The following is a 17,590-nucleotide window of genomic DNA, read 5'->3' on the forward strand; positions in this document are numbered from 1 at the left end:
TCTAAAACTTTAGTTTGGCCACTGAATTCTTTGGTTCATTCAAATCCAGGTAATCCAGAGCCTTGGTGTCTTTTCCCTGTTGGGTAATAGCATAACAACAGCTTTCCTCTGACGCTCAGATTTTCACACAGTTATTCTGTCCTTGGGAAAATAAGTAAACACCCATTTTACAGACAAAGAAGCCCAAGCAGATGGGATTAGTGATTTGGTGAAAGCTGTATGGCAGCTGCTGGACCAGAGCTGGCAGCTTCACGTGCTCCAGATTTGCCCTTTTTCATCTTGTAGTTGCTCAGCACTCCAGCTTTGCACCACTAACTTCTGTACGCACACAGTTGTAGCTGAGCACCCAGGGGTGACCTGAATCCACAGCTTGCTTTGCACCTCTATGTGACTGAAGTAGCACAACCCTTCTCCCCGACCCAGTCCCTCTGTACAGCTTGGCCTCATTTCTCAAGAGCACAGTGGTGATGAAGAAGAAACATCAGAATAACCCCATTGTCTCCTTGCCTTCAGGGAAACGTTTTCTTGATTTAGTGCCGGTACTGTCATGGGTTTCTTGTCTTAGTTAACAATTTCAAGGGGTGGATGGCTGCCCTATGTGGAACATTTATTATTTCATGCCAAGTAAGGCAGCTTCTCCCAGCTAGAGACTGCAAAAAGCACGGGAAGGTCTCATGCTATTGCCTGGCAATGTGTTATTGTCCTGTATTGCAGTACCATACGAAAATAGAACTTGAAAAGACAGTTACATTTAAAATAAGGAGGAAAGATCACCCAGTGTTAAAGGTAGATCCAGAATTAATTATACTGAAAATATTTATATGACAGGTTACTTGGAAAGTATCATTAGTACCAGAGCTGAAGTGTATGCTGTGTGACAGCCATGGAGTTTGCTTGCTGTTTCTCACCCAGTGCTTTCCAATGGGACGTGTGTCTCGGAAGTGTTCTGCACCTCTTCCTAAACAGAAGGAAGAAAACTAATGTGATCGATGTCTGGATGCTTCAGAATGTTGCAGTGGGTAGGCAGACCCTGTCAGACCTCCTGGGCGAATCAAAGCCAGAGCTCGCACTGAATGGCGTGGGAGGATTCCAGTATTGGTGTGCCTGGGATAGCTGTCTTCAGCTGCTGATGGAGAAGTGTATTCCTGAACCACAGGAAACTTCAGCCTGCAGCCCTCAGGATGATCTATAAGGTCATAGAAATTCAGCCAAAGGAGAAAGCAGGGGATTTACAGCTGGGAAACAAGCCTTGAATAAGTGCAGGTAGCAATGAATTGTCCACTTAGGATTAAAAAAAAATCGTCCTGCTCCAAACATAGAGTGAAATTCATGGATAATTGCAATATTATTTGGAATTAGACTTAATATTTTTACTTCTGTGATAAATCTCGCCATTTTATATACGCTGTTGGGGGAATAGGGCGCTTGGAGATTGGGGGGAAAAACAAACAAACAAAACAAGAAGAAAGGGAAATCTCTGACTCCTTCAGTGCATTCAGCAGGCAATGCATGTAGCTCCTATCCCTGTTGCAGCCACTCTGCCTGCAGCAGCGTGAGCAGCCCATGGCTCCCTGCAGCTGCTGGGGGTGCTCAGGAGTGCCTGCATTGCAGCACGCTGGGGGGGCTGCAGCTGGGGGCCGTGCAGGGGGCTGGGGGCTGCAGGGCTCTTGTGCAAAGCCCATCTGAGTGGCCCTGAGTGTGGCAGAGGGGACGAGCTGCAAAAGCGCAGGTGTGCTGGCCTCCAGCAGCAGGCACAAAGGGGGAAAAGGTGGAAAACAGAAAAGAAAGAAGAAAAAATGTCCTGATGCCTAAGAATTAATAATAAAAATAATTGGTACGTACACATACAGACAGACAGAAAAGTTACACTGAATTCAGAAGGCTTCGTTCTGCTCTTCTGCATCTCCTTTTACAGCACCTTCACCCCTAGCTGCAGCCCCTTTGGTGCCCTAGAGCACAAACTGTGCCTGAAAGCACTGAGCCCACCAGGGAACCCTCCCCTAAAAACGCTGCAGGGTTTGGGGTCCTGGTGTGAGCTCCATCCTCCTCATTACCAGAACCCAGAGCCACGATGGTTACTAAATGAAATGATTGGAATAACGTGAAATAATAAAAGGTGCAAATCAGAAAGATAACAAAGATAATAAAAATGAACAGAATTGCTCGTCTCTCAGCAGATAAAGGAGAAGGAGAGCAGCAGAGCAGACAAGAAAGGCAGGCGGGGGGGAAGGCCATCTTTTGCCGGAGCTGGGTGTGTCTGCCTCCCCCCCTACCCCCCCACTCCCACCCCCCCCCGGCTCCGCAGTTCTGGCAGCGGGCGGACGGGGAGGGACCGCCGTCAAAGCCGCCCGGAGGAGCCGGAGCCGCTCATTGCCGCCGCCGCGGACCCGCCCGTCCCTCCGCTCCATCCCCGCGCTGCGGGCGCTCCGCTCCGACCTCTCTTCCCCGCATCCCGCAGCATGGCCAGCACCGTCTCAGGTAGGCTGCTGCGTCTTCCCCTTGTTCTCTGTATGTATACATAGGTATATTTGAAGGTTTGGGGCTTGGTTGTTTTTTTTTTTTCTTCCTTCGGCCTGTGCAGTTTGGGGTGCATTGTTCCCCGCCGCCCAGCACACACCCCCCGGTGCAAGGCGGCAGGTGCTCTTTCGGTTCTAATACCGACCCACCCGTGATAAATGTGTCGATGTGTGCAGTGCCTGCTGCTGCGATGCACCATCCGATGGTGCTGCGTGCCAGTTCGTGGCTATTTCTGCAGTGTGATGCAGCTTTCTTTTTATTCCCTTAAAAAAAAAAAAGGACAAAAACCGTGCATGGGGTGTAGCTGGATGCAGAGAAATGAGAAATGGCATTTCCCTACGATTCGGGTGCGTGAAGATCATAGATTGCTTGAATGGATGTTGGAAAGGAAGACATAGAGAATTAAAAATCCCATAAAAAGAAGATGCTAAACCCAACCTAAGCGTGTTACTGTGCGTTCTCCCAGCTCCCACCCTGGGTTTCTTTCATCAGAAGATGCTACAGGGGAGCGGTCCTCTGATGGCGCTGGTGAAGCAGTGCTGCAGGGCAGCCCCCCTCCCTTCTCCTGCAGCAGCACTGGGGCTCTGGGTGGGCTCCGCTCCCCCCAAAAAAAATCCTTGTCCTTTTGAGACGGAGAGCAGGAATTGAAATGGCTGGAGCTGGGGAGAAGGAGAAAATCCTGTGCTGATACAGCAGACAGTGGGTGTGTTCAGAGGGTCTTTCTTTTTCCCTTAGGAAAAAAAAAATGCATAGAAGTTTCTGGAGAAAACATTTACATAAAGAGGGGCTTGGGTGGGTGAAGCTGAACCATGCAGGGCTGGGGTGTGTGGCTGAATGGGAAGGGAAGACAAAAAGGAAATGTGGGGAGTGCCTTGTGCCCCCTCCCTGCCTGAGAAGCAGCCAGAAGGCAGCAGGCAGCATCCCTGCCTCTTCCCCTGCCCTTTGCTGGGTCCTTCCGGGCGTTCTCTGTTCTTTTCTCCTTTGACAAGGGACGGGAAGATGGGAGGTGTTGGGGGGCGGGTGAGGTGCAGTGGGCTTTGCGTGCAGCTGAAGGTTGGGAAGCAGCACGTTGAAAGGTGTCTGTATGGTCGGAAATCTTCGGCCATTGTATGCGTTCATGCAAGTGTCCCGGTGCTAGGGTGTGCTGGGAGGTGCCCCAGCTGCTCCCACCCCGTGATGGGGCTGGGGTGTTTGCTGTTGGGAAGGGGACATGGAGCTGCTTGGGGGGACACAGCAGGCAGCTCGGCCATGACACCAAGGGTGCAGTGAACTCTGCATGGGTGAGGTGCCGGATGCATCCCCCGTTTGGTGCATTCTCACTCTTCCAGCCTCACATCCGTGGCACATTTCACCTGCTGGAAGACGCAATTTTACTGCCAGGGCACACTTCAGATCGTGCAGAAGTGTGAGCTCCATAAAATCTTGCTTTCTGTGGCTTGCTGTGAGCAGAGAAGCGATGTCAGGGGGTTGGAAGGCAGGGCTGTGGCAGGAGGAGAGTAAGGATGAGCCTCGCCCAGCATTGCAGTGAGCAGCTTCCCACCAGCTGCTGTCTCCATAGCAGTCACAGCCTGGAAAGGCAGGAAAAAAAGGCAATCAGCTCCTTAAAATAGGAAAAAAAAACCTTGTTTTCTCCTTTCATTATCCCCAGCCAAAGCTAATCCATGCTGCAGGGAGAACAGCTGCAATTGTCTGCAGCTGATGCCCAGGGGATGATTCCCCCTTGGGAAGATTTTCTTGGATTTGTTCAAACAAATTGCTGGGATGGTAAGAAACAGGGCTTGCTCCTCTATGACCCAGCAGCCACCACTGTCTTTCACCTTCATTTTTTGCTGGCCAGGGTTGTGTCTGCCAGTGCAGAAGTGGAGTGAGCAGCAGCACATGCTCAGTGCAGGTTCAGCTGCAGTGCTGCAGGGCCAGAGCCCCACACACCCTCCTGCAGCAGCTGGACAAAGCTTCGTGCAGCTCCTGATGGGAGCCTGTGGGGCTCTGCAGGGCTGGAGCTTTCCCTGTTGAGTGTAGGTGTCTGTGTTGAGCAGAAGTCTGGAGCACCAGCTCCCTACATAGAGATTATGAAATGATGCAGTAAGGTGGGAGCCCCATGGGCTTTTCTCAGATGCTGGTGTCTGAGAAGGAGGAGCTGAGAGGAGCTGTTGCTTGGCATTCATGGATCCCGGAGTTTTCCTTCCTGCACTGAAATGTCAGAGCTCTACGTCCTGACATGGGCATGGGTTGCCCTCTTCCTTCCTTTTCTGAATGGTGCTGGTGAACAGCAAAGAGCATTGCTCCATACCCTCATTTCTACTACTGGTGACAGTCATGGTTCTTTCTGCCCCAGATCTCCATTACAGTGTTCTCAAATGTTCTCAGTGTTCCTGCTTAGCTAGGAGGAGGGGTTATTTTCCTGCAAAAAAGTCCACATGTTCCAGCATTAGAGTGTGAGTGATTTGCTGATCTATTGGCAGTGCATAATGCAGGTTGATGTTGTGTACATGAGTAGTGAATGAAACCTGGGGGGGAATGAGCTAGGTGATAGGAAACCAATCTTGGGGATGGCTCAGCAGATGTCTGACAGCAGGCAGAGTGATCATCGTGTCTGTCCTCATGAGTGATTGCACATGCACCCACAGCACTTTTCGGGTCTCTATAAAAATAGAGCTGCATCACACTCGTTCCTCAGGATCTCTTTGCTTTCACTGCTTCCCTTCCTCTTCTGGCTGTGTGAGCTCTCGAGCTGCTCTGGTTTGGGATGCTGCAGAGCTGGAAGATGGAAGTGAGTTGGACTGAGACAAAGCTCTGGCCATTATCTTGTTGGCAGTAAGAGTATCTCCATCCTATTGTACTCTCAAGGCTTATCAAAGGTTGTGGTCACATTTGTTGTGTGTGGCATGGCGTTCTTTGTAATTAAAGGTGTGGTTTTCTGATCTTTTTTTCCTTCTGTTTTTATTTTGTCTACATTTATAATAGGACCATTCTCATCTTATTGTGGTATAGCATTCATCATAGATGCTTTTTTTTTTCTTTCCCAAAGTTATATTTGCAAAACAAGTAATTTTCTTCTAATAACCTTCCTTTGACCTTGCTACCAAATACAGCATATTCAGACTCATCTCTTTTAATTGTCTGAATTCACACAAATGATTCTCATTGTACTCTGGTTCATTATGATTTACACTCTATTGGTGTTGTGCCTTACTAGCCCGGTACTGTTTTGTTGGACATCATTAAACATCTAACCAAAGGTGGGCTGATCGGGCAGCCTTCAGCTTCCTTTTATCTGGTCAGGAAGCAAAGAACCAGAATTTCTGACCAATGTTGGGTTGGAAATGGGGAACCCCGTGGTCCATGCACATCACCAGTGGGAGATGGTTCACGTTACTCTCACGCTGTGCCCGTCCCCAGGCACTACTCCATTTCCTGCTCCACAGCTGCTCAGGGAGCAATTGGATGGTGTCCCGCGGGCTTAACTTGGAGATAAACACTACACATGGACATATGCTGTATGTAGTGCTCCCGGGAAGCAGCAAGAATATGAGGATGCATTATGTACTGCACAGCACTAGAGGGAGCACAGGAAATGGGTCGCTGGAGAGGAAGGAAGCTGAGAGCGTGTTCACTTCTTGTCAGGTTGGTGGAGGCTTTGGTGATCTGCCTCGTTCTCCTTGCAACAGGGAGAAAGTAGTGTTACTCGTGCAATGTGGACAGTGCAGGGAAAAGCTGGATGAAACATTTTAATTAAGATTAATTCTTGAATGGTTTGTGCAATGGGACTGGAGCAGAGCAGAATCAGATTGTGCATGTTACTGGGCATAAGTATGCAGAAGTACTGCACCTTTTTAGATAGTATTGCTGTTTAATAATTACCTGAGGTCCCATGAAACCAAAAATAAAGTTCACCCCACCTTACAGGATGCTTAAATTAAAAGTCTAGCTTTTCGTGTCGAAATGTTCTTGAAATATGTGAACTTGTGGACTGGAAGGCACATGATCTTTCCTGGCAGGAGCTGATCACATGTAATTCTCTGTCCAACCAGCTGTCTTATCTCGCTTCAGGGATTTTCCCCCCTGACATAAACATGTCCTCAGAACTTTACATCTTCATCTATTGGCAAATGCAAGTGTAGACACTCCTGAGGTAAATTGTTTAGTGCATGGTTTCCAGTTGTGCTCTTTTGCCCTGGGAGCTTTAAGCATTCTCTTTCTGATTCAACTGAGATTGAAAATCTTGCTTCAGGAGACCTTGTATTTAATCTCCTTTGACACAGTTTCTTAAACAGTGACTCAGTGGTTATGTTCCTTACTTTTATTTGCAGCATTATAAATCTTCTCCAGCTGAGCCAAATGGAGCTCTCTCAAGGGAACATTCAAAAATATATTGGAAAAAAAAACAAAACCTGACACTGAATTTGAGACCACTTCCAGAGGAATGATTGCTGTGGTAGTCTGACATTGTGGAGCTTATACAAATGTCTTGAGTGACAGCTGGGACTGCTCCCCAGGCTGCAGTATCTGTTTGTAAATGTTCAGTTTGCTTTAGATTAATTGTAATCATGTTTATGTGCGAGCAATTGTGAAAGAAATGTAATAGGCCAGCCAGCAAAGTCTCAATCTGCACCAATGAAACATCAAATCCCAACATAGAAAAACAACTTGCCCTAGGAGACCTTGGACTAACTTTTGTACTGAGAGGGTTGGACAGCCCTCAAGATAAAGAGGTGAGTAACAGTGAACAAGCTGATGCTCAAACCCTACATCAGCAAAATCCCCAGCTGAATTCAGCTTCCCATCTCATTTACAGTGTCAGACCAACCTGAACTACATAGAACCAGGATCTCCCTCTGCTCACGGAATTTATTTTCTCGCCTTAGCCTACTGACAGCGTGTTGGGCACATGCAATGCTGTTATTCCAAGAGTGTCTGAGGATGAGGTCATTGTGCTGGATCTCAAGGGTGTAACCACCGGCTCTGGAGCAGAGGCAGGGGACTTTCAGGGCCGCATCTCGTGATTTATTTTTTCGGGGCGTGGATCGGAGGTGATGACTTTCTCGAGGTTCAATCTCTCCCCTTTTTCATGCAAATAGAAGAAAAACAACCTACAACGACATTGCCGCTGCTCGGGGGTGGTTCTGAAGGGACAGCTCCGCACGAAGGGCCGCGGGGATGGCGGCGGTGCTGCTGGGACAGCCCGGCACGGGGCCGCGTCCTGCCCGGGGCTGGGCGGCCTTCCCCGTTGCTTTCCCCCGGACGAAGCTGTGCGATTGCCATGGATCTGCTTGGCAGAGAGGGCTGCACAATCGGTGGGGCTCTTTGGACTCTTCGCCCCGCTGCACTCCGGTGTCTGGGGCTGGCAGCTCTCAGCTTTGCTCCTCCGGCCCATGTGCCCACACGCTGCTAATTGCATGTGACGGCTGGCGCCGGGGTGCAGCTGCTGGCTCCAGCGCCGGGAGAAGGACGCAGACCACTTCCAGGGCTCATTAAAGCACTGCCGCAGCTCAGTGGAGCGATGTCCTTTTGTCCTCTTCTCTCCTCTTCGTTTTAATTGACAGAGAGGGACGGTCAGTTTGTGCTACAGAAGGGAAGCAGGACAGGGAAGATCCCAGTGGAATGAAAGCAGCTGCTAAGAAGTGAAATCACTACAATAGGACTCCTTAAATGCAGGGCTGCAGCGGACACTCATCTACTCAGAGAACCACAAAATCAGAACTGGGGAGCTACTGAAGTTCAGGTTACGACAAGTAAAGCCTTGTGATTTATTATAAGTGCTATGAGACCATTAAACTGATGGGTCAGCAATGTGGTACATCTGTTTAATGTCTTGGTTTCACCCAGGATCAGGCATAATGATAAAGCAAGGACCTTGGTGCTCTCTGTTAAGTGGTAATGTCTCTCATTGAGTCCAGAGATCCTCCTCTGGGCTCTTGGCAGCAAATTATGAGATTTAGTAACTTAACTGATGTGTGCCGCTCTTCCAGTGCAATATGGCACTCTCAGAGGCTTTCCATTAAGTATTTTCCATTAAGAACAAAATCAAAGATGTCCTGCTTGCATTGCTGATGTAAACTATTCCTATCTGGCATGCTTGTAATAGCAGAACAGGACAGGGCTTTAAAATCAGCATGTGGCATGAACTGGGAAAAGTTCAATATAGATCTGAGCTGCAGGGATTGTTGGTTAGGAGGAGGGTGTTAAATAGGATGAGGTTTTATTGTTGGGAGGATTAATAAGTGCTGATATGAAGTATGCAAAGAGACCTATTTTTTTCCCCCCACCAGAATAGCTCATGGAGAGCAAAGGAGAAGCTGTGTGCACTGCTGTCGTTAGGACAGCAGCTCGTGCACTTGTGATCTCTGAGGGTGCAGTGGTGCATCCTCCAACTGTGGGAACGCTGAACAAACTTGTGGGTCACAGTGGCAGAGCTTGAAGGGATTGTGTGTTTCCCTATCCTCTGCAGAATGCCATGGGGACAGCATTTGCTGTGATTGCAGCCCAGCATCATCCTCTGCCTGCATGAACCCACCTATGCCTTCCCTTGCTGGCTCCTGTGGTGAAGGTGGTACACTGGGAAGTTGGAAGTTCTCTGCATGACTGACTGCAACTTATCTCTTGACACTGATGTCACAGTTGTGAAAGACTGGGAGGTTGCTGAGGGCTGAGAAACGTTTCTAGGTGTCAGTGGGCTTCTGGAACTGGGTTGGAGAGTGTTTGGGCAGCTGCCCCTTTCTGGTTCACTACAAGGGCAGAAGCGTGTCTACTCCTTGGTCAGAAAATTTTCCGCAGCAACTTACACCTCTGGAGATGGTAAAATCCTAATGTGTGTCTTCCTATGACATCTGCTACACTGGATGGTAATTCTGTTTGCTCTTCTGCTCCTTGGGGCCATTTGGACAACCCATGGCAGCCTGGAAATCTTCCAGAGAGTCTTGGAGCTGCAAATGGATTTCCTTGGGCCTACTTGCTTCGTTTCTCCGTGAAAAGGAGCTGCTATTGCCATTAGACTCTTGTCATTGCTATTTCTTCTTTTTCAGCCTACAAGGAGAAAATGAAGGAGCTGTCTCTGCTCTCCCTCATCTGCTCCTGTTTCCACACCCAGCCTCATCCCAACACCATCTATCAGTATGGAGGTACGTAACTTGCTCCCATGGAATCTGCAGAGCAGTTGGTAAATGCTGCTGCTGGCACTTTGGTGAACATGGGCACTCTCATCCTGGGGCAGAAATCCCCATCTCAGTCCAGGGTCCTTCTGCTTAGCCTCCTCCTCCCGTTTATTTTGTGTAGACATGACTCACCTTTCCTCTGAAGGAACTGATCACAGAGGCTGTCTAATTCCTACTGGGGTGACATGCACTTTGTTAACAGCAGTATGGACTTCCTGTAATTATGCTGTAATTTTAGTGAATTGTGTTGACTTAGGGGGGGATGAAGCTGATGACTGATCAAGAAGTTCTGGAAATAGAACAAAATTACCCAGGTCAAGACAAGGAATTAATTCATTGTTCCTATGTGGAACATCATTGTTCCTATGTGGAATCCTCAGTGCCCTCAGGTCAAGGCTTTCCTGTGTGTCACAGGTCTACAGAGCTCTTGTTTTTTTTTCTCCCCCAAGATATGGAGGTGAAGCAGCTGGATAAGAGGGCATCGGGCCAGAGCTTTGAGGTGATCCTGAAGTCTCCTTCAGATTTGTCTCCTGAGAGCCCCATCCTTTCCTCTCCCCCCAAGAAGAAGGACCTGTCCCTGGAGGAGCTGCAGAGGAGGCTGGAGGCTGCAGAGGAGAGGAGGAAGGTAATGGGATGCCCTGAAGCAACAGTGGTACAAATTACCCCAAACCCTAAAAATAACTGATCAGGAGCAATTGAAATGACTGCTGATAGTGTTCTTATGTATTATTCAGCTATTGATAAGTCAGGTGAGACATCAGGAGGATGCAGTTCTGCAGCCTGGTTTAGGCAGGAAATTGGATGTGGTGGCCATAATTTTCCTCTGCTCCTAAAACTACATAGCTGTACAGAGCCCTGTCTGATCCCATCCAGGCCATGGGGTGTTCTTAGCAGCTGATGGAGATGTAACAGCTGGTCATACAGCCAGCTCAGCCTTGCTATTCTAACAGCTGCCTGTGCTATTTCCCACATCTCTGTGAATGCCTTCTGGGGGGAGGTGATCAGCAAAGCTCTGCGGGGTCCAGAGCAAGGCTGAGGGTTGCTGTCCCATTGCCTCACCAGACCCAGGAGGCTCAGGTGCTGAAGCAGCTGGCGGAGAAGCGGGAGCACGAGCGGGAGGTGCTGCACAAGGCGCTGGAGGAGAACAACAACTTCAGCCGCCTGGCCGAGGAGAAGCTCAACTACAAGATGGAGCTGAGCCGGGAGATCCGCGAGGCGCACCTGGCTGCCCTGCGGGAGCGGCTGCGCGAGAAGGTGAGTGCGTGGGGTGCTGGCACCCATGGGTGGGTGCTGTGGGGGCCGGGGAGGTCATGGGATCATAGGGTCGTAGAATAGCCCGAGTTTGGAGGTATGGGTCGTGGAGTCCAGCTCATGGTTTCACTCAGGACCTCCCAACATTCATACTGTGTGTCTGAGAGTGTTGTCCAAGCGCTTCTTGAACTTGGTGTCATGAGCAAGGTGGTGGGTGCCCCATCTCTGGAGATGTTCATGAAGGTCAGGCTGGCCAGGGCGCTGAGCATCTGATTGAGCTGTGGGTGTCCCTGTCCGTTGCAGGGGAGTTGGGCTCAATGGCCATTAAATGTCCCTTCCAACTCAAATGATTCTATGATTCTGTGACCTCTGCCTTGGGGAGCCTGTTCCATGCCCAGGCACCCTCTGGTGAAGAACGTTTTGCTAACACCAGGCCTGACCCTCCCCTGGCACAGCTCCATGCCATTCCTTCATCTGCAGGGCTGCACGTGCACCTGCAGCATGGTGCTCCTGCCGTGCGCTGCTTCACCTCTCGCAGGTGAATCCCCTGTCCTCACCGTGTGTTGGTGTGAAACCACTCCAATAGCTTTTCTTTGGCTGGTGCAAATCACACATGCAGGACAGGAGGAAAATAGAGCTCGCAGGAGCAGATGCTGTTAGCCCATACCCCTCTGCTCACCCACAGCCCTCGGATTGCCTTCAGGACTGACGCCTCGTGTCCTCTCTCCTGTTTTTGCAGGAGCTGCACGCAGCTGAAGTCCGCAGGAACAAGGAACAGCGGGAGGAGATCTCTGGATAAAGGGCTTTTCTACACATCCAGCACCTGATTCCTGTTAACAAACCGACCGACTGACACGTTTTATTTTGTTTGTCTAGATGCAGCGTTTGGTTCCCCATCCCTCCCTCCCCCTCCCCCCCATCCCCTGGTGTTCGTCCCCCAGCTACACGCTTCTCTGTCTGCATCCTTAATCGTTCGGTGCTCGTGGGGAGTCACAGGTCGTAGGGACCTCTCAGCAGAACAGCAGCTAGTTCACATGAAGTAGAGATCAAACAGCTTCTTAGGAGGGTTTGTCCTTTTTTTTACAAAAGAAAAAAAAAAGAAAAAATATTTCTTAAACTCGTGTAGAAATTAAGATATTAATAAATTCAACCAGCAGCATCATGGAGATACAGAATTCTTATCCTGGGGCTTTTATGACTCTTGGTGTTTGCTCTGAGCTAAGTATCAGAAGAATAAGGAGTGACCATTTCTGTATGTAATCAGAGCAGTGAGCAGAGCGTTAGTGTAGAGGGCCAGGCTGGCTGCATGGCACTGCCCTTGGCTCCCAGCTGTGCCTGCAGCCAGGGTAGGCAGCGACCCAACGTCCTTATCTCGGGTGGTTCTTTGGTAGCCAGTGTGAAAATAGGTGAGGATCTCAGCACAGAGTTTGGTGCCGTGTCACAGAATGTCCCCAATCCCATCCGTGTCCTCAACCCCATCCCTGTCCCCGTCTGTGTCTTCCTCCCCATCTCCATCCCCATCGCTATCCCTGGTGGCTGCAGGCTGAGTGCCCTGTCCCCCGTGGGCTCTGTCACCTTGGCTCTGCAGAACGGCAGGAGAGCCCTCAGTGCGCAGGCTGCCAGCCCTCCACCACCACGGGGACAGCACACGGTGCTGAGGCCGCCTGCTGGCAGGGAGGACATCGCTCTTCCCAAGGATGGATGTGGCTCAGTGGATGCTGAGGACAGGGAGGAGCTCCTGGACAGCGCTTTGGGATGAAGGACTTGGCAGCAGCGCTGGATGAGGTGGAGCTGAGCGGGAGCAATTCTGCAGGAAGGGTGAGGAGGTGTTCCCATGCTCGTTTCTTGGTTATCTTTAGCTTTTCAAGGCCTATTTTTAGGCAAACTTTGTCTCTTGGTGGAGGTAGGGACAAGCAGAGGATATACAAGTGTGACAGTGGTAGGTGACAGCAGTGTGATACAGACAGGTGGCTGCCAGCCTGAGGCTTCCTGTGCTGCTATCACGGTGGCTTTGGGAGGCAGCTCAAAGCATTCCCCAGCACTGCAGAGCTGCTCCTGTGGGACCTTGCACCCACTCTGCTTCTGCCTTGAAAATCCAAGAAGAAATGTTGCACCTGAAACATTGCATGGAATCGGGTCTGACTGTGCATGGGGCACAGTGCTGAGCAGCCAGCCTGGTCTGTGGTGGGGTCTGGGGCCAGAGGTGATGAAGGTTCCCCTATGCAGAGCTTTGGTGCTGTGCTTTGGGGAGGGCAGCATGCAGGGAGTGGGCTGCTGGAGTCCCCTGTGCTGTGCATGGAGCAGAGGATACCCCATCCCTGGAGGTATTCAAGGCCAGGCAGGACGGGGCCTCGGGCAGCCTGATCTGGTGGGGGCAACCAGCCCATGCTGGGGGGGGTGAGCTTTAAGGTCCCCTCCAGCCCAAGCCATTCCACGATTTGCACCAGAGGCTGTGTGCTTTCCTCTCCATCCCTCCTGAAAAGCATTGCTGGCTTGATGAGGACCTGACTGCTTTAATTACACACACACACACAAAAAGATTAAGACCAAAAAATAAAAATAAAAAAGAAAGAAAAGAAAACCCACCAAAAAGCCAAAGGGCAGCACTGCTGGGGGTCCGACCCTGAGCTCTTTGCTGATCTCCCCACAAGTCCCCGAGGATCCAGGAGCGACCCCTCCACGGCCATAGAGCATTTTGGGGGAACTCTGCTCCTGCAGGAAGGTCCCCCCGGTGCTGGGGTACTGCAGAGCACTGGGGGCAGAGAGGGAACCGGAGCAGAACCGAGGGTTGACTTTCTTAGCAGTAGCCAATGATCCGTTTATAGTCGCAGCTGTCTTAGATACGCATCGTTGTAGAGCGCAGCATCACCTCATCCATATAGTGACGAGAAATGATAAGAAGAGAAAGATGTTTTAACAAACAAACAGACAAACCAACCTAACTTTAAAAGCGATTTAAGCAAAATGTTTGTGTGTAAGAAATGGTTGAAACTGTCACGTCTGTGTCCCACGCTGGTGGGATCTGAGAAGGTATCCGCGAGATGTTCACCCCTTCCTGCTCTCTGTGGTGCTGAGTGTTTGCTTGGTGTGTACTTCTGACCTGGAGCTTGTTGTAAATACTGTTTTTAGTACTATGATTATTACTATGATGATGATTATTCTCAGAAACGTTGTACTTATGAGCAGGAGTCCTAAAGGAGAGAGATGAGCACTTTCCCTCTGGAGTGGGGCTGTGGGACCCATCCCGTGGTGCAGTGCTGGCCCCAGGGATGGCACACAGATCTCCATGCTCCCATCTCTGATTTGGCATCAGTGCTGTGCCCTGCAGCCCAGGGGTGAGAGCAAGGTGCTGTGGGCTGGTGGCTCATGGGCTCATGCAGGGGTGTGCCTGGGGACCCGCTGGTCCCACCCTGTTGGGTTGGCCTCACGAGGCTCAGGGGATGTGGCTGCAGGATGTATTGCTGCAGGATGTCATGCATCAGTGACAGCAGGGACTGGCACACATGTGTGGCACACAGGTGCTGCCCTGCCACACCATGGGTGGGTGCTCCCAAGCAGCTTGCCCCTCAGACCGCTGCCAGGCTGAGCCTTTCTTTGTCTCATCAATCCTGAGCCATACAACTGCCACACTGTAACCCAGATGAGGGGTTATCTTTCGAGTCAACCTTTTGGGGACAATTCCTGACCATGTGAACCCTCTGCCAGGGCCGGCTGCTATTGCTTTCCCCCGTTACGTGGGGGGGAGCATCCTTGGCATGGATTGTGCCCTGCTGCACATGCAGAACTGCACATGTGGGAAAGGGGTTTGCACTCACACTGGGAGCAAGGCAGGGAACGGCTGCTCGTGATGCTGGAGGTTTCTCATACCCCAAAATCAGGGGCTGGGGGGGCAGTCAGCAGTGCCCACCACTGCCCGTGGGTCCCCCCACGTGAGTGCCATGCTCAGCTGGAGGTGGTGGTTGTGCAAGAGAAGTGATGATGAGAAACACGAAAGAAAAAGAAAGAAACTGGGTCAAACCCCCATGTGTGCCCATCTCTCTCTGTGAGTTGGTTGTTTGAGTTCCAAGGCTCCTGTGTGTATTGTGGGAATACCAATAAAATGCGTTTAAACAGAAAACGAACCTAAAGGTTTTACAAAACAGAATCCAAGCCTCTGTATGTCAAACGAGTACTTTGCACCCGTACAAAAGATGCAGAAACCAAACCCATCCTTTATCGCCATTCTCAGAGGAAAAAAAAAGTAATAAAATGCTCGAATGCAGGTACCACCCCAAGCCCTGTGCTTAGAGGTGAGGGCATGCAGCGGCGTAACAGAGGACAAGCAAAACGTTATGAGACGATTGCAAATACAATAAATCCAGTTCTGGAAAATGTGTGAGCTTCTTTGTTTTTCAACACCACTCTACCCTCTGTGTAATGTTTCCTAAAGGCAGCACAGCCCTCCCCACCCCCACCCACCCCAGGGCAGCGTCCCAACAGAGCCCTGGAGCCAGATGCTTTCAAACATCTCCAGCACTGCAGCATTCAGAGCAGTGCCTTTTGTGATTAGCACAAATGCTGCCCTGTGGAATATTCATAGCTGCCTTAGGGGTCCTTCACCATTATGGGCATTGCCCACCACCCCCAGCTCCTCTGGCCCCATAGAAACATTCCCAAAACAGCATCCTTAGGGACTGCCCCGTGTTTTGGGACTGCACCGAAGCTTCCCACGTGCACAGGATGCCCCCATGCACACAAAGAGGAATTCTATTTTTGCAGCGTGACCTTGGCAGTTTGGAAGATAAGAGCCCAACTGGGAACGCAGTGTAGCTCATTGCTCCGAGGTTTGCTACCTGCAGATCTGGGCGTGGGGACCTGTAACAACGCGGTGACCTGACTGCCCTATGTAAAACAGAGACTGAGTTCCCACTCCCTGTAAGGCAGAGCCCTCAGCCCCAGCTGAGCTGGTAGGGAAAGGGAGATTTTGCTTCCCAGAGTCTGTGAAACTCTATGACACCCACCGAGGAGGTGAGACCCAGAGGAGAGGTGTCCTGAGCTGCACAAAGCACTCCCATACACACAGCTGCTGGCTTCTCCAGGTGCTAAGCACACATTTCTATCTGCATTTTGATAATGGATTGCTGATAAAGACAGCGGAACGGTCCTCAGAGAACTTATCTCTTCAAAGCTCAGGATCGATGGTGGATCAGTGCAGCACAACTCTTGCAGGGCTGTGAGCATCGGGGAAGCAGCTGCCTGTGGCTGGGCACAGCTCTAGCACCAGGATCTCACCAGTGGCACTTTGGGGTCTCCCCTGAAGCACTGCATGCCCTGCACAGTGTACTTTTCCCCTATGTCCAATCTAAATTTCCCTTTTTCAGTTTGAAACCATTTATCCTTGTCCTATCACGCAGATTCTGCTTAAGAGTCTGTCCCCTTCCTTTCAGATGCTTTAGATCCGGATAGGCTGCACTCAGGTCTCCCTGCAGCCCTCTGCCCTCCATACTGCACAACCTCAGCTCTCTCAACATATCCTCAGAGGGAGGTGCTCCATCCCTTGGAGCATTTTCTGGCCCTCCTGCAGACATGCTCCAGCAGGTCCATGTCACTCCTGTGCTGAAGACACCCCTCGTGGGTGCAGTGCTCCAGGTGAGGCATCAGAGCACAGAGCAGAGGGGCAGGAGGGGGGGAAATCCATGCATAAGCATTGCTCTGCACTCCTGAACAGAATAAATGCATGGAATTGCATGCACATGCACCAGCCCAGGGCATACACGAGGCCTGAGAAGCATGCACGGCGCATGGAGAATGCAGGCGGGGGGGAACACACAAGGAGCCAGGAAAGGGATGGAGAGGAAGGGGGAAGCACACAGCGGGCCGAAGGACACATGCAAAGCCGAGGAAAGAGCAGGGAGAAACATGCAAAGCTGCAAAACTACAGAGCAGCAAAGCCGGGGAACTCCGCGGCGCGCTCCCGCACTACGAGCGGCGGCGGCGGCGCGCGCCGTGCCCCCGAGCAACCCCAGCCGCGCATGCGCACTGCGCAACCCCGCAACTTATTTCGCAGGCAGCTCGGGCCGCGGCGCTGCGCCAAATAAGTCCCGCGAGCCGAGCCGGGGCCGTGCGCCTGCGCACCGCCAGCCGGGGTTGGGGGGGGGGGGAGGGGGGCTCCGAGAGCCGCGCGCGCGGCGGAGCCCCGCGGCCCCCAGCCCAGCGCCCGGCCCCGCACCCGCAGCCCCGCACTCGGCCCGGCCCAGCCCAGTCCCCGCCGCAGCGCCCGGAGCCGCAGCGAGCGGGGCCGTGGGGCCTCGGCCTGAGGTAAGCGCCGGGCCCGGGCCTACCGCGGGGCCTCGCGCCGCACGCCGCGTCCGGCCGGGTCCCTGCGGAGCGTCAGGACGTTACGGCAGCGGCGGGAGACGGCGGCAGCGCCCGGCCGGCCCCCCCTCACCCCCCATCCCTCCTCCTCCTCTTCCCCCTCCCTCCAACGGGAGCGCGCCCACGCTCCCATCCCCCCCAGCCGCCCTCGGGAGCGCGCCGCCCCCCTCCCATGCACTCCCCCCCTCTCCCCCGAGTGCTATCGTTTCTATTTAGTTCTGCAGCCCCACGCTGTACTCTGTGTCCCCCCACCCTCCCCGTGCAGTGCCTCTATGTGACTTTGTAACCCCATCTGCGTCCACCCCACCTCCACGCAC

The 17,590-nt window shown here is 51.8% G+C and overlaps 1 protein-coding gene across 1 annotated transcript; it reads left to right on the forward strand.

The window, feature by feature from the left end:
- Positions 1 to 2,324: 2,324 nt before the first annotated feature.
- Positions 2,325 to 12,081, forward strand: STMN3 (stathmin 3). Its single transcript, XM_065754570.1, has 5 exons — positions 2,325 to 2,478; positions 9,540 to 9,635; positions 10,118 to 10,293; positions 10,731 to 10,922; positions 11,659 to 12,081. The coding sequence occupies exons 1-5, from the start codon at positions 2,460 to 2,462 to the stop codon at positions 11,716 to 11,718; spliced, it is 543 nt and encodes a 180-aa protein (XP_065610642.1). The 5' UTR covers positions 2,325 to 2,459; the 3' UTR covers positions 11,719 to 12,081.
- The last annotated feature ends 5,509 nt before the right edge of the window (positions 12,082 to 17,590 follow it).

Source organism: Cyrtonyx montezumae, unplaced genomic scaffold (genome assembly GCF_038088225.1).
Source record: "Cyrtonyx montezumae isolate F1298 unplaced genomic scaffold, pur_monq_1.0 scaffold_9, whole genome shotgun sequence".
In the NCBI taxonomy this organism is placed as follows: domain Eukaryota; kingdom Metazoa; phylum Chordata; class Aves; order Galliformes; family Odontophoridae; genus Cyrtonyx; species Cyrtonyx montezumae.

What these genes read in the sequence shown, in the direction of transcription:
- STMN3 (XM_065754570.1), top strand. An exon ending in CACCATCTATCAGTATGGAG is followed by an intron (nt 9,636 to 10,117) that starts GTACGTAACTTG and finishes TTCTCCCCCAAG; the next exon opens with ATATGGAGGTGAAGCAGCTG. An exon ending in GGGAGCGGCTGCGCGAGAAG is followed by an intron (nt 10,923 to 11,658) that starts GTGAGTGCGTGG and finishes CTGTTTTTGCAG; the next exon opens with GAGCTGCACGCAGCTGAAGT.